At 44.9% G+C, this 13011-nt stretch overlaps 1 protein-coding gene across 4 annotated transcripts in view; it reads left to right on the forward strand.

Annotated features, from left to right (window-relative positions):
- DOT1L (DOT1 like histone lysine methyltransferase) overlaps positions 1 to 13011 on the forward strand; it is a 93145-nt gene that overhangs the window by 16079 nt on the left and 64055 nt on the right. For all 4 annotated transcript variants that reach the window (XM_059489490.1, XM_059489491.1, XM_059489492.1 and 1 more), the window contains exons 2-5: positions 1455 to 1498; positions 3864 to 3938; positions 6461 to 6524; positions 11056 to 11284. In XM_059489490.1, coding sequence (XP_059345473.1) covers positions 1455 to 1498; positions 3864 to 3938; positions 6461 to 6524; positions 11056 to 11284 — 412 coding nt within the window. The remainder of the gene's footprint in view (positions 1 to 1454; positions 1499 to 3863; positions 3939 to 6460; positions 6525 to 11055; positions 11285 to 13011) is intronic.

Consider the following 13011-nt stretch of genomic DNA (forward strand, 5'->3'; position numbering starts at 1 on the left):
CAGTCACAGGGTGACACCCCTGATCCAGGTTGCTCTGGGCACCCTGCCAGGGAACAATTCCTGCCCAATATCCCATCCATCCCTCCCTCTGGCAGTGGGAGCCATTCCCTGTGTCCTGTCCCTAACTCCCCTTTTAAAATTTCCTCTCCCTTCTGTTTCTGAGCCCCTTTAAGGCACTGGAAGGATGGCAGAGCTCAGAAATTCTTGCCTAATTGTCCTGAGATTTTAAACTAGGCATTAAAAAGGGTTGTGTACAAATTTATTGGAGTGAGAACTTCTGCAGGCCTGGCTGATCCCAAGTGCATGGAGAGGTTATACAAGGGAAAATGTGTTTCCTCCTGAAAATAGGAAAGCTGAGCTAATGATGGAAAATGCTTCAATTTGACTCAGATCATGTCCTTCCATGTCTTGAAAATGAGATAATCCAACCATTTGCTGTTATCAACCATCAGTGGTTTTCTTCTTTCCTTCCCCTGCCCCCAGTCCTCTGCTTTGTTACCTGTCTCTGCCCTTTGCTACAGAATTTCCCCTGGTAACTACAGAAATGACATTTCTGCAGCACAAAGCAAGGGAAATGATTTGAAGGAGCCTTTGCACTTGTATTTCTGGAAGGGCTGTAGATACAAGACTCTTAATTAAAAGGTCAAAGCCACTTGCAGAAACAAATGTCTAAATATAACCCCAGCTTGGTGCAGATGGACTCTGGTAACCAAGGCTGGATCCATCAATGTGTATGAGGAACTCCTGTGGCTTCCCTAAAATAGAACTTTTTTTGTACAATGCTGCATATAAATGCAGCTCCAAGAGCTCTTTCTTAGCATGAATTTGTAATAATTTGTGCTTCTGTTGCTCCTGAATAAACTCCCAAATGAAATCAGCAAACCTCAGTGTCTCACCCTGCTGTGGATGTGTGCTGCTCAGGGTTTGGTGTGTTTTGGCTTTCAGCTCATGAACAGGGCTGCACATCCAGGCCTTTTTCTGTGTGCTCTGAGGCTGTTTTTCCTGCACTGACATCTGCTCCCACTGTTTATTGGCTGCTTTATTTTGGAAAGCCATTCCCTGTGCAAGAATCTCACTGCCCATCTGGAGCTGGGAGCCTGTGCCAGATGCTGGGCCAGGGGAATCAGCTGCTCATTGGGAGCTTGCAGGGAAGTACCTGCTGCATCCCAACAATCCCAAAGGCTTCAGTCCCACAATCCCCAGCCACACAGTCCTGACTGCAGGGAATGACAGAGAAATGGGTAGAATGACAGTTCAGAGACACTTGAGAAATTTATTTCCTTAAACCTTATTTTTCCTTAGAGGGCTCATTTTGGTGCCTTTAATGGGTGGAATTCAAACACTCCTTTCCCTGTATGCTTGACACCGGTATCCTAAAAAACAATGTGTTTTTAATTTCTGTAAACTCCTGACAAATAGCACCTGATGTGTCTTTTTTTTCTGTTTAATTTCAGGACAAACACCACGATGCTGCTCATGAAATCATTGAGACAATTCGGTAAGTGCTGGCTGCAGCCTGCCTGGGACCCTTCCTGTGCTCACTGCAGCTCTGGGAGGGGATGGCTGGGCTCAGGACACACAGGAGGGCAGCAGTTACCATTTAGCACCTCTGAGTTATTTTTCTAAGCTAAATTTGCTGCAATACAGAGCTCCCTACCAAAAAGATTTTTGTTTTATCTTGCCATATTCCGTTCTGTTGTGAACAGAGTTCAAAATGAGTGGTGGTGCTCAGTTTAGTACTTGTGGCAGTTGGTATTTGAGCTGTGGACAGACAAGGTTAAGGGAACATCCTTGGCTTGATGTGTTATGTGCTGATCTTGCCTCTGCCCACCCTCTCTGTTTCTCCTGTTGCTGTGATCCTGCAGCATTTGGGTTGTTTGGCAATGATCTCCCTGTAGCATTGCTCCTAATCCTGCTGATAGAGTTGGAACAGCGTGGGGAAAATGGGAGGATAAAGGTGAAAGACAACTGAGAGCAGCAGGAAGTCAGAGGATTTCCCAACACAGGCTCTCAGGACGTGACTTGCTGTTATTTCAGCAGGATTAGGAGGGGACTTGCCAAAGAACAACTTTTAATAAATGCTACACGAATTCCCCAACCACCTGAGGGATGAGGATGAGTTATCCCCATTACAAAGCTGCTCTTGTTAACTGTTGTGGATCCTCACAGGCTGCCCTTGGCTCAGCTCAGGGCTGTGTCTGCAGCAGGGTTTAGTGCTTGGGTGGTGCAGGTACAGCTGAGGGAGGAGCTGTTTTACCTGCAGAACTACCTGAGCTCAAAATCTGGTCACAGATGGCAAATGCAAAGGTAGCAGTGAGCGTTGTGTGCTGCCAGTGTGAGTGTGAGAGAGCCAAGTGCTTGATACCATCACTCACATGCCTGAAATCAGCATTTCCCATGGTCTGGGGGCAGAGGATGTGGAATGAGGCTGGAGCTGAACATTTTCTCCTAAAGGAGTTTCTTTTTCTATCTACAAAGCGCTGCCATGGTGCTGCCAGTTTGCTTGGACTGGTGGGGATAAGATCCTCTGTTTTGGGGTTTTGTGGCATCATTTTTGGGCCCCTTTCCAAGGGGCTCAGAGGGGGTGGCTGCAGTGGTTGGTGCTTTCTGTGCTGGATGGAGGCAAAGGGAAGCTGTCTTAGGAAGCAGTTGGGTCAGGTGATGTTTCACAACTGTTTTCTGGAGTGAATTTTGTGTCACAAGTGCTGTCTTTGCCTTGTGCAAAGTGCCCACAGTGTTGTGAAAGTGTTGGTGAGAGAGTGCAGGGAATATCCCAATATCTCTTTATCTCATCAGGCAGTGGAATAATGGAATATTCCTGGACACAAGGATCCAGCTGCTGACTGCCTGTTCCTGGGATTTAAGAAGCACCAACCACTCCAGCCACCCCTCTGAGCCCTGGTGCTTTTTGGGGAGATGTGAAATACCAGAAAATGGCCAGCCATGCATGTCCAAGTTCAGGTTTTCACTGGCTTGTGTAGTTATTAGTTATTAACCATGTGTGAATCAGCCAGAAGGAACAGAACTGTTGGATCTTCAGTTTTTATTCACCTTTTTAATAGTGAAGAATGGAGCAAAGTTCATGAGGAAGAAATTCTGTGATTCCTATTGGAATTCATCCTGTGATGTGGGTTTTTCTGATGCTGACAGTGCTTTCCAATTTGATATTTGTGGAGGAAATTTGTGTGCAAAGCTTCTGTGGCTTTTAAATTGCTTTTGAAGGGAATTAATCTTCCTCCATTGCACAAGTGAAGCTCTCTCCTGTGAGCTGCCATTGTTGGATGCACTGCAAGTGGGAATGTGCTGCCCCTTTCTGCTGGCCACAACACACAGGGCTCTGTTAATTCAGAATATCAAAGGGGTCTTTTAGCAAAATAACTTCTAAAAATCTGGTTTGGTTGGGTGTGTAAGGTGTGAGAGCAGTTTAGGCACTCCCCAGGGAACATCCTGGCACTGAGTGGTTGGTGAAAGGTTTTTGGGCTGCTGTGGGAAATGTCTTCTCCACATTCTGCCTTGTCAAAGCTTCCTGCAGCATCAGAATTCTTTGGAAATGCTGCACTTCTGCATTTTCTGTTAGATTAACATCAGCCATGACTTTGAGTATTTTTAGACACGTGGAATACATTTATCACCTCATTTTGAAGCTTTATGCTCCTGCCAGTGTCTACAGGCATCTTGCTGTTTATTCAGTACAAATGTGAACTGTTGCAGTTTCTCATGGTGTCTGCCTTATTCCTAAATTCCTGTGAGCTCCCAGGGCTGCTGCAGTGTCCTCTTCATGCAAAGCACTCCAAATTGAGACAAATAACCTTATTACACCTAATTGGCAATACCTCTATTCATTATTTCTTCTCTCCTTTTAGGTGGGTCTGTGAAGAAATCCCAGATCTCAAGCTTGCCATGGAAAACTATGTTTTAATTGACTATGATACAAAAAGGTGAGAGGAATGTTTTTGTTCCCAGCAGGAGTTGAGGGTGTAGTGAACCAGTGTGTAACTGGTTATTCTTAGACACTACCAACTGAAGTTTTCTCTCAGAACTGGCTTCAGGCTCTGCTGGAGTTATTTTGGTAGGAAATATGTAACAGCAACATTGGCAAAGGCAGTTGGATTAAGGACATAATTGGAAACTCCACGAGCTCCAGTGCAGCTCTGCTGTACATTGAATTACTCACTGTGAAACAATGATTGGTATCTGCACCCTTGGAGCAGGGCCAGGTTGGGAATCTCAGTGGTTCCTGCTCCTGTAGTAACCAGGAATTCCTGTTCTCAGCAGGCCAAGGCAGAGCTGGGTGGCAGTGGGAGCTGCACCTTCCCCTCCCTCCCTTTCCTTCTGGTTGAGGGCTGAATTAAAAAGTGAAATTCCCAGGGAGCAAGGCCAGAGTGGGAATTTCAATGGTTCCTGCTCCCGTAGAAACCAGGAATTCCCATTCTCAGCAGGCCAAGGCAGAGCTGGGTGTCAGTGGGAGCTGCACCTTCCTCTCCTTCCCTTCCTGCTGGTTGGGGACTGAATTAAAAACTGAAATTCACAGGGAGTATGGCCAGGATGGGAATTTCAATGATTCCTGCTCCTGTAGTAACCAGGAATTCCTGTTCTCAGCAGGAGAATCTCCTGTTCTCTGGGTGGCAGAGGGAGCTGCACCTTCCCCTCCCTCTCTTTCCTGCTGGTTGGGGGCTGAATTCAAAGGTGAAATTTCCAGGAGTGTTGTGGGCAGCTGGAGGGGTTCTGAGGTGCCTCAGCTCCATGGAGTTCAGAATTAATTATGGGATATTCCCCTTCTGGGAGAGGCAGATCCTGAGCTGTGCTGTGTCTGTGGAGACTTCTGAGGTTCTGTGCATGGATTTGTCTCCACTGACACTGGGAAAAGGGAGGATGCTCAAGCTGCAGTTCACAAAAACCTCCCTGGTTGCCTTCAAAGACTGAATTTATCCAAGTGCACAGAATGATTAAACTGTTAGAAGAAAGTTTACTGATGAAACTGCATTAGTGTGAGCAGAATCCCAAAATAGCCTGAGCTGGATCCCACAGGGATGATCAGTGCAGCCCTGTCCCTGCACAGACACCCCAGAAATCCCACCCTGAGCACCCCTGGGAGCTCCTGCAGCTCTGGCAGCCTTGGCACCATTCCCTGGGCAGCCTGGGCAGTGCCCAGCAGCCTCGGGGAAAGAACCTTTCCCAACCTAAACCTCCCCATCACCAGATACTTCTGTCACGATCTACTTAAGGTGTTTCTCCCTTTTCTCTCAATTTTCATTGTTTCATTGAAAGACTTATTAGTCTCTGCCTTCCTCCTGGAAAATGCAAAAGGAGTAATCAAGGTCAAGCATCCCATTAAAATCCATTAATTTGGATTTGTGGATTACTCACAGCAGCTGCATCACTGTATTTTTGTGGTTCTGGCATCCTCACTGGGTGTGTTTCACTGGGGACCATCAGTGTGGTTGGCAGCAATGCTGAATAAAAGAGAAACCCCTCTGTTCCCAAAGTCACCCCCCCACCATCTTCCTGCAGCTTTTCAAGAAAGTGAATGGACTGGAATTCTGGTAAAGATTTCAGTCTTTTTTCTTCCTTTGAAGAAAATTTGTTGGAAAAATCCCTGGCAGCAGATGGGCTGAGGCAGGGATGTGAAGGAGAAGCAGCAGCAGGCTATGGAAATGCAGACAAACCCCATTGCAGCCTCTTCCTTCTTCCAGCATGGAAACAAGCACAGGCAGCTGGGAGAGCTCCTGGGAGAGGTGTCCTGGCCTGTGTAGTGACCCTGAGGATCAAGACAAGATCTCAAGTGTCCCTTTTGATCTCCCCTTGCCAGCTTTGGGAATGCCCATGGTTAATGATGTCACTCCTTGCTGTAACTCCTTGTGTTGTTTTTGCTCTGCTCTGTGGGTCTGGTTACACAGCCGTTGATGTCCCCAGGAATATATTTTCTTTCCTGGCCTGAGATGAATTGATTTAATCCTCTCAATTTGTGTCATTAGGGCATCTGCTGGGCTGACCATAATCCCAGGCAGCCCATGGAGCAATCCCTGATGGGTGATGCTTTAGGCTCTGTGCTGGCTCTGAATGCATTTTCAGTCCCAGAGTGAATTTCTGGAAAAGCATCTGCTTGTCTCAGGACTGATTATTGTGGAGAGATGACAGCAAAAAGGAGGAAAATGTACACAGCTCTTAAATTTCTGTGCAGCTGAAAATATGGAGAAGAGGTTCTGAGAATACAGAAGTTTACCAGGAAAAGGGCTGTACTCAAAGTATAACTTAAAATAAAGGAACTAGTATTATTTGTCATGTACTCCGGGTCTAATGGGGATTTTATTTAAAGGAAACAAATACTTAAATCTATGTATGTAATTACACATCCTGAGGAAAGCAAACCCTAAATAGCTACTAGCCAAGAGGATGGAAAAGCACAAAATTTCACCTTCAAACCTGCCTGTTTTGAGCTGCCCCTGTGTTCTCCCCCCAGCTTTGAGAGCATGCAGAGACTGTGTGACAAGTACAACCGAGCCATTGACAGCATCCACCAGTTGGTGAGTATTGAATTTGGCTAAAACCTGCCATGGTTTTTGTGTGCCACCTTTGAATTCAGGTAGTGAACAGCAGCAGAAAGCTGTGACTGCCTCAGTTCTGCATCATTACTCAGTCCAACATCAGTTCGGTGGGGATAGCAAAGAAAAAAGGATTGAAGGAACCTTTCCACCCACCCCAACTCTATTCAGTGTTGAGCTTTACATTGCCAATTGGTTTTTGCATCTCTTTAAATTCCCATTTATCACCTGTGAAATTACCTGTTAATTGAGGTGTGAGAAATGTGATGCTCCTGGAACAGCCTGGAACTTCCAGTTTTTGGGGCCCTTGAGCTTGATATTAAACTTATTTTCTTGATCACACCTGGGCAGTCAATGAGTTAGTATTGGAAGGATATTCCTACAGAAAGAAAGGGAATTAAACTCCACTTTTTGTTCCCAAATTCTCCTCTTCCTTGTGCACTTCTGGCACTGTTATTTTGGCTGACATATTCGGAAACAGCTGACATATCTTTAGGAGGAAGGAAAGGTTCATCTACATTTAACACAGGGATTTCTCATATAGATTGACTTTTGCACAGGGAAATCTGTGACTTATGGGTACTTAAATAATCCATATGAACTCTCCTGTGTGTTGTGGAAGTGATCCATGGCTTAGGAATTTCCTTGCCACAGTTCAGCTGCTCTGGCCTGTGGGATCACTGGCTGAAGTAGAATGTAATCTCTTTTCAGGCCAATTTAATGAGCTTTTTGGTTCTCTTACCCCCCAAAAAGGTTGAACTGGAGGAAGCAAAACCCGAACAATGAATAATGGTACTATTCTGCTTAACTTGAAAGCATAGGTGGATTTTTTTTCTCTGCTGTGCTTGTGGGAATTATTTGAAATATGCAATATTATTGCAGCAGCCTTTTTTTCTGGGATTTTCTTAAATATTTTGAGCCTTAAAAACTTGTCCTAATTCGGATTCAGGCACCTTCATGTCTGTGTTGGTTAATAGCTGAATATTACCAGCGATTCAACATTTGCAGTTGCTATCTGAACTGGCAAACTTGATGGGTTTAATTTTTTCCTTCCCATTTGAATTTCACAGGAAAGTTTAGGAGGGGTACCGGAATTGCCCTTTTTTGGTTCGTTTTTATCAAGGGGAGATGCAGACATTTTTAAAACTTAACAACTTTTCTGTTTAGCGTGAGTTTTTTTCTGAAGAAGAAAGGAAGCTTGATTTCCATCTCTTTCCTGCCACTCCCTGTCTGAGTGCATCTGATCCCTCCCATGTGACAGCTCCTGGAGCAGAATTAACCTGTTCTTGTGTTGACAGTCAACATCAGTTCAGTGGGGATAGGAAAAAGGAGTGAACAAACCTTTACACCCACCCCAAAGTGTTGTACTTTACACTGACAATTGTTTTTTCCATTTCTTTAAATTCCCCTTTATCACCTGTGAAATTACCTGTTAATTGAAGTGTGACAAAGTGCAGAGCAACTGCTGCTGTGCAATTTCTGTAGAATCACTGAAAGGTTTGGGTTGGGAGGGACCTCAAAGCCCATCCAGAGCCACCCCTGCCATGGCAGGGACACCTCCCACTGTCCCAGGCTGCTCCCAGCCCCGCCCAGCCTGGCCTTGGGCACTGCCAGGGATCCAGGGGCAGCCACAGCTGCTCTGGGAAATCCATTCCAGGGATGGATTCCACAATTCCTGATTCCCAATCTCCCACCCAGCCCTGCCCTGTGGCAGTGGGAGCCATTCCCTGTGTCCTGTCCCTGCAGGCCTTGTCCCCAGTCCCTCTGCAGCTCTCCTGGAGCCCCTTCAGGCCCCAAAAGGGGCTCTGAGGTGTCCCTGGAGCCTTCTCCTGTCCAGGTGAGCAGGCCCAGCACAGAAGCAAAGCAGATTATTTCAGTCCCCAATTCCTGGTTCCAGCCCTGCTTCCCCAAGGACTGAACACATCAGAACCCATTTCTGTTCTCACTGAAATCACGGGCACTGCTCAAATCCCCTGGCTTTAAGTCACAGGGCTTGGGATCTGCAAGGGGCTCTGAGCTCTCCCCAGGGCCTTTTCTTGTCCAGGTGAGCACCCCCAGCTCTGCCAGCCTGGCTCCAGTTCCATTCCCTGTTTTTATCTTTAAGCAGCAGCTGCAGCCCAAGCTGAGGGTGAGGGGCTAGGAGGGACCTGTCCCTCATTCCTCAGTGGGTTTGGTGCCACTTCCTTGTCCCCACTGTGGGTTCACCCTCATCCCCCTTATGAGAAACAACTGTTGACTTGGAAAATTTAAAAAAGGTTTATTCAACCTTAACAAAAATACAACAAAAGGACTCTCTAAGGGAAAATTCACAGCACTGGGAACTGCCCCTGGTGCATACCACATGGCTGGTTCATCTTCAAGATTGATGCTCAGTCTTTTATACCCCTGGGGGTTGCATCAACCCTCCCAAAGTCTGTCAGTCAGCTCTTCTTTGCCATTTATCAGTGGAGACTGCTTTGTAACTGGATTGGAGGTCAGGTGTTGCCATGCTGCACCCCCTAAGCACCCCCAAGCTTTTCCATTCCCAGCTGCCTCATGCAAGGAACACCTGTGCAGCCTTCTTATACCTGTCCTAGGCAACCCAGCCTGTCTGATGGTCACAACACAGGGGGGAAAGGGAACTATGGGAGAACAGAGGACATCTAAACTACAATAACATAACCATACATCACTGTTATAGATGGATAAAGAGATGATTTGCTCTTGCAATTAAAATATTGTGTGAATATTAAGTAAGGCTTTAGTGATGCAGGGGATATTTGTCTGTCACCTGCTGTTGGGGTCTCTTGCTTGTCAGAGTGATCCCAAGAAAAGTTAGAAAGTCTCTTTTCCCAGCCCAGTGCTTGAAGAAGGAGTCAGAGCTCTTCATTTCTTGGTCTCAAGGTTGTTTATTGTATCTTATCTATAGAATTCATTCTCCTGCCCTGCTGAGGTCCATCCAGCAGGACAGTTCCAGGCACTCTGCCTGCCCCCAGGGCAGTGTTATGTCTTTATACTAAAAACTACATATACAACGTTTACAATAACTTTCCAATACCTGTCACCTCTGTTAGACAGTGAGCTTCTACTCTAAACCAACCACAGCAGAAGATGGAGGCCAAGAAGAAGAAGAAGGAGAAAAGCTGGACATGCCCAGATTCCTCCATCTTACCCCCCTGAATCCTTATTCTAAAAACCCCAAAATCTACTTTTTCAACCCGTGATAAATCAAGTAAAATGATAGTGAAACTGTTGTGGCTTGCAGATCTTCATCTAAGGTTGGTAACTTGTTCCATGGGTCATAATCAAACCCACAGGGGCATTCTGGGCTCTGTGCCAGGGTCTCTCTCTGAGTCCCGTAGCAGAGGCCTTGGCAGTCCAGGACAGCCACAGGGATGTCCTGAATTCCAACACCACTGGAGCTTGTTGCTCTGGCCATTATTGATATTTGCCATTCCCAACTTGTGCCATCATCACAGCAGAAGATGGAGGCCAAGAAGAAGAAAGAGAAAGGCTTGGCACACCCAGTTCCCTCCATCTCTCCTCCTGAACCCCCATACCAAAAGCCATAAAATCTACTTTTTCACCCTGTGATAAATTTGCTGTCATTCTACTAAATTTGTCGTCACTTGCAGATCTTCATCTAAGGTTGGTAACTTGCTCCATGGGTCATAATCAAACCTACAGGGGCATTTTGGGCTCTGTGTAAGGGTCTTGGCTGCTCAGTATTGGAATATGAATCCCAATATTACCAGTTAGATAGTGCCTGGGCCAGTCTGACCCTCGCTGCTGGGCCAAAGGCAGCAACTGCGGTGTATCACCCCAGAGATACCTTGGCTTGCTGGAGATTGCAGCTGGGCACTGAACAAGTCCAGGCTTGTTAGGAACTCTGTTTACCTCAGGAGGAAAGCTTCAGGCGATGGTGAAGAGGAAAAAGAGATGGATTCTGCTGGAGGGTTATATCCAGAGGTTTATTCCATGGTTACAGAGGTCTGAACGTGAGCAACTGCTCCAACAGAATCCCAACCGCATGGTCTGATTCACCTTTTAAGCTCAGGGACAGGGGAAGGGGAGGGGACAGGTGAGCACCAACCAGGTGAGAGGGGCAGGGTCTCAAGGGACGAGGGACACCCAGACAGGCCAATGACCCCCAGGCCTGAGGGGCATCCTTTGAACTTGACCAACCACACAACGCCTTGCTGGAATGTTAGGCCTGATGGACAGGACTCACTCAGCAAGGGGGCGAGGGGGAAGGGAGAGAGGTGTAGGCACACCTGGGAGGTGACCTGGAAGTCTAAAATGGGACATTACAGCACACCACAACAGCTCAGGACAGCCAGAGGGATGTTCTGGGTCCTGACAACCTGTGGTGAAGTGGTTGTGGCTGTGATAGACTCTGTGTGAGGCAGTGTAGGTCCAACCATCTCAAGTGGTCCTACCATCTCTGCCAACCTGTGGTGAAGTATTTGGCTGTGATAGACTGTATGAAGCAGCGTAGGTCCAACCATCTCCTGATCCATCTGTGTCCCTGCAGTGGAAGGGGACCACACAGCCCATGAAGCTGAACACCCGTCCCTCCAACGGGCTCCTGAGGCACATCCTGCAGCAGGTCTACAACCACTCGGTCACCGACCCCGAGAAACTCAACAACTACGAGCCCTTCTCGCCCGAGGTCTACGGAGAAACCTCCTTTGACTTGGTGGCCCAAATGATCGATGAGATTAAAATGACAGAGGATGATTTGTTCGTTGACTTGGGCAGTGGTAAGTGAGCAACGATTCCTTTTTCTGCTTTGCTTTTTCTCTTTTTCTTTATACTTTAAAAACCTCATATTTGGGGAGCCAAATATGGGCTTATCCTCTAACACAGCCCCCAGGGCTGAGGGTTGAGTTACAGGATAAGCATTGTGAAAAAAGCCAATCACTTGTTTTTAAAATTTTAAGTGTTTGATAGTAATAAAATGGTTATAAAAATAGCAATATAATTAGAGTAATAATAATTTTGGACAATTTGGATTAGGACAATAGGAGACAATAGAAACAAAGAGTTATGGACAGTCCAGGTACCTTTTTCTGGGCAACATAAGCCTGAAAAAGGACCCACATTAACAGAGGATTAACCCTTAAAAACAATAACCTGTTGCATATTCATACACCTCATACATGATGCATAAATTCCATTCAAATACAGAACTCTGTCTGGTCATCTTCAACTTCTTCTTAACCCTAACTGGCATCTTCATGGCTGAGTGAGATGGGAAGAAGTTCGTTTCTCCTGATAATGGAGCAATAAATTCTCTTTCTCTGAAAGATTCAGGTGTCCTGTGGCTGCTATCTGGTGTGAGTCCTTTCTTTAGAAAAAAAGTATCCCACATAACATAGTCTGCACTCCAGCCCTATGTTATAACCTAAAACTATATTTAACAACAGTACTCAAGAAAACCAATAAAGCATCACTTTCTAACACAACACATATAATATTAATTTTAATATTTGTGAAAAGCCAATCATAAAATACACATTTTTCACAAGCATCTTTTCCAGATAATCCCCAAAGATGCTCCTGCTTTTTATGCCAGGATTAAATAGACCAGACAAACCCCTCAGACCTCTTTTCTGGTGGCAGGGAAATATCAGCCTGCAATGCAATAAACCCTTGTTACAAACCCCTGTGTTTGTGTTGCTATTGTTGGATACACTTGTGAAGAAGAAGAAATGTTAAAAATGATGTTTGACCCATCAAGTTGCATTCCTGAGGATTCATCTGTTTTCACTGGATTTGCTTTGTGCCTTTCATATCTGAAAATTGGATTTCTTGATCCTTCCTATGTGAAACACTTGGTGTGGAATCTGAAAATGAAGGGTTTTTTTACCTCTGACTTGTCAGTATGTCAAAAAAGCTTTTATAGTTTACTTGAACAGTTGTGAAACCCACAAAATCTAACCCATATCTGCAAGAGTCGAGTTTTAAAAGGAAATTGATGTGTCTGGTTGGTGAGGAAACCAGGTATGACTCAAGCCCATGTGCAACAGAGACACTGAGTAAGAAAATATTCTTTTTCTTGGTAAATCTGGTTCAGAACAGGAAAGGAGTAATAAGAATTTCCCCTCTTGCTTGGTGTGTTCTGAAGTTTTAACACATTTAAACATAAACAAGTATGTTTGTGTTTAAATGTGTTAGGTATGATACAGGACTTCTGGGGAAAAATAGATTAAAAAAATTATATTTTGAATTTGAAAGTATATTTAAATATTAAACAGTTTTATGTATAAATATTATTTATGTAATACATAGAAAAACAATAGATTGTAGAATAATTCAATATTAAATAGTATACTGATAAAAAGTATAAGAATGTAGTATACATATGATAAAATATAAAATATACTAATATATAATAAATATGCGTAATATATTACATTCAATATATTGTAATAATATAATGTATTATTTAATATTAGATATAAGATATATATAATATATTGATAAT

This window comes from Ammospiza nelsoni, chromosome 27 (genome assembly GCF_027579445.1).
Source record: "Ammospiza nelsoni isolate bAmmNel1 chromosome 27, bAmmNel1.pri, whole genome shotgun sequence".
Lineage (NCBI taxonomy): Eukaryota > Metazoa > Chordata > Aves > Passeriformes > Passerellidae > Ammospiza > Ammospiza nelsoni.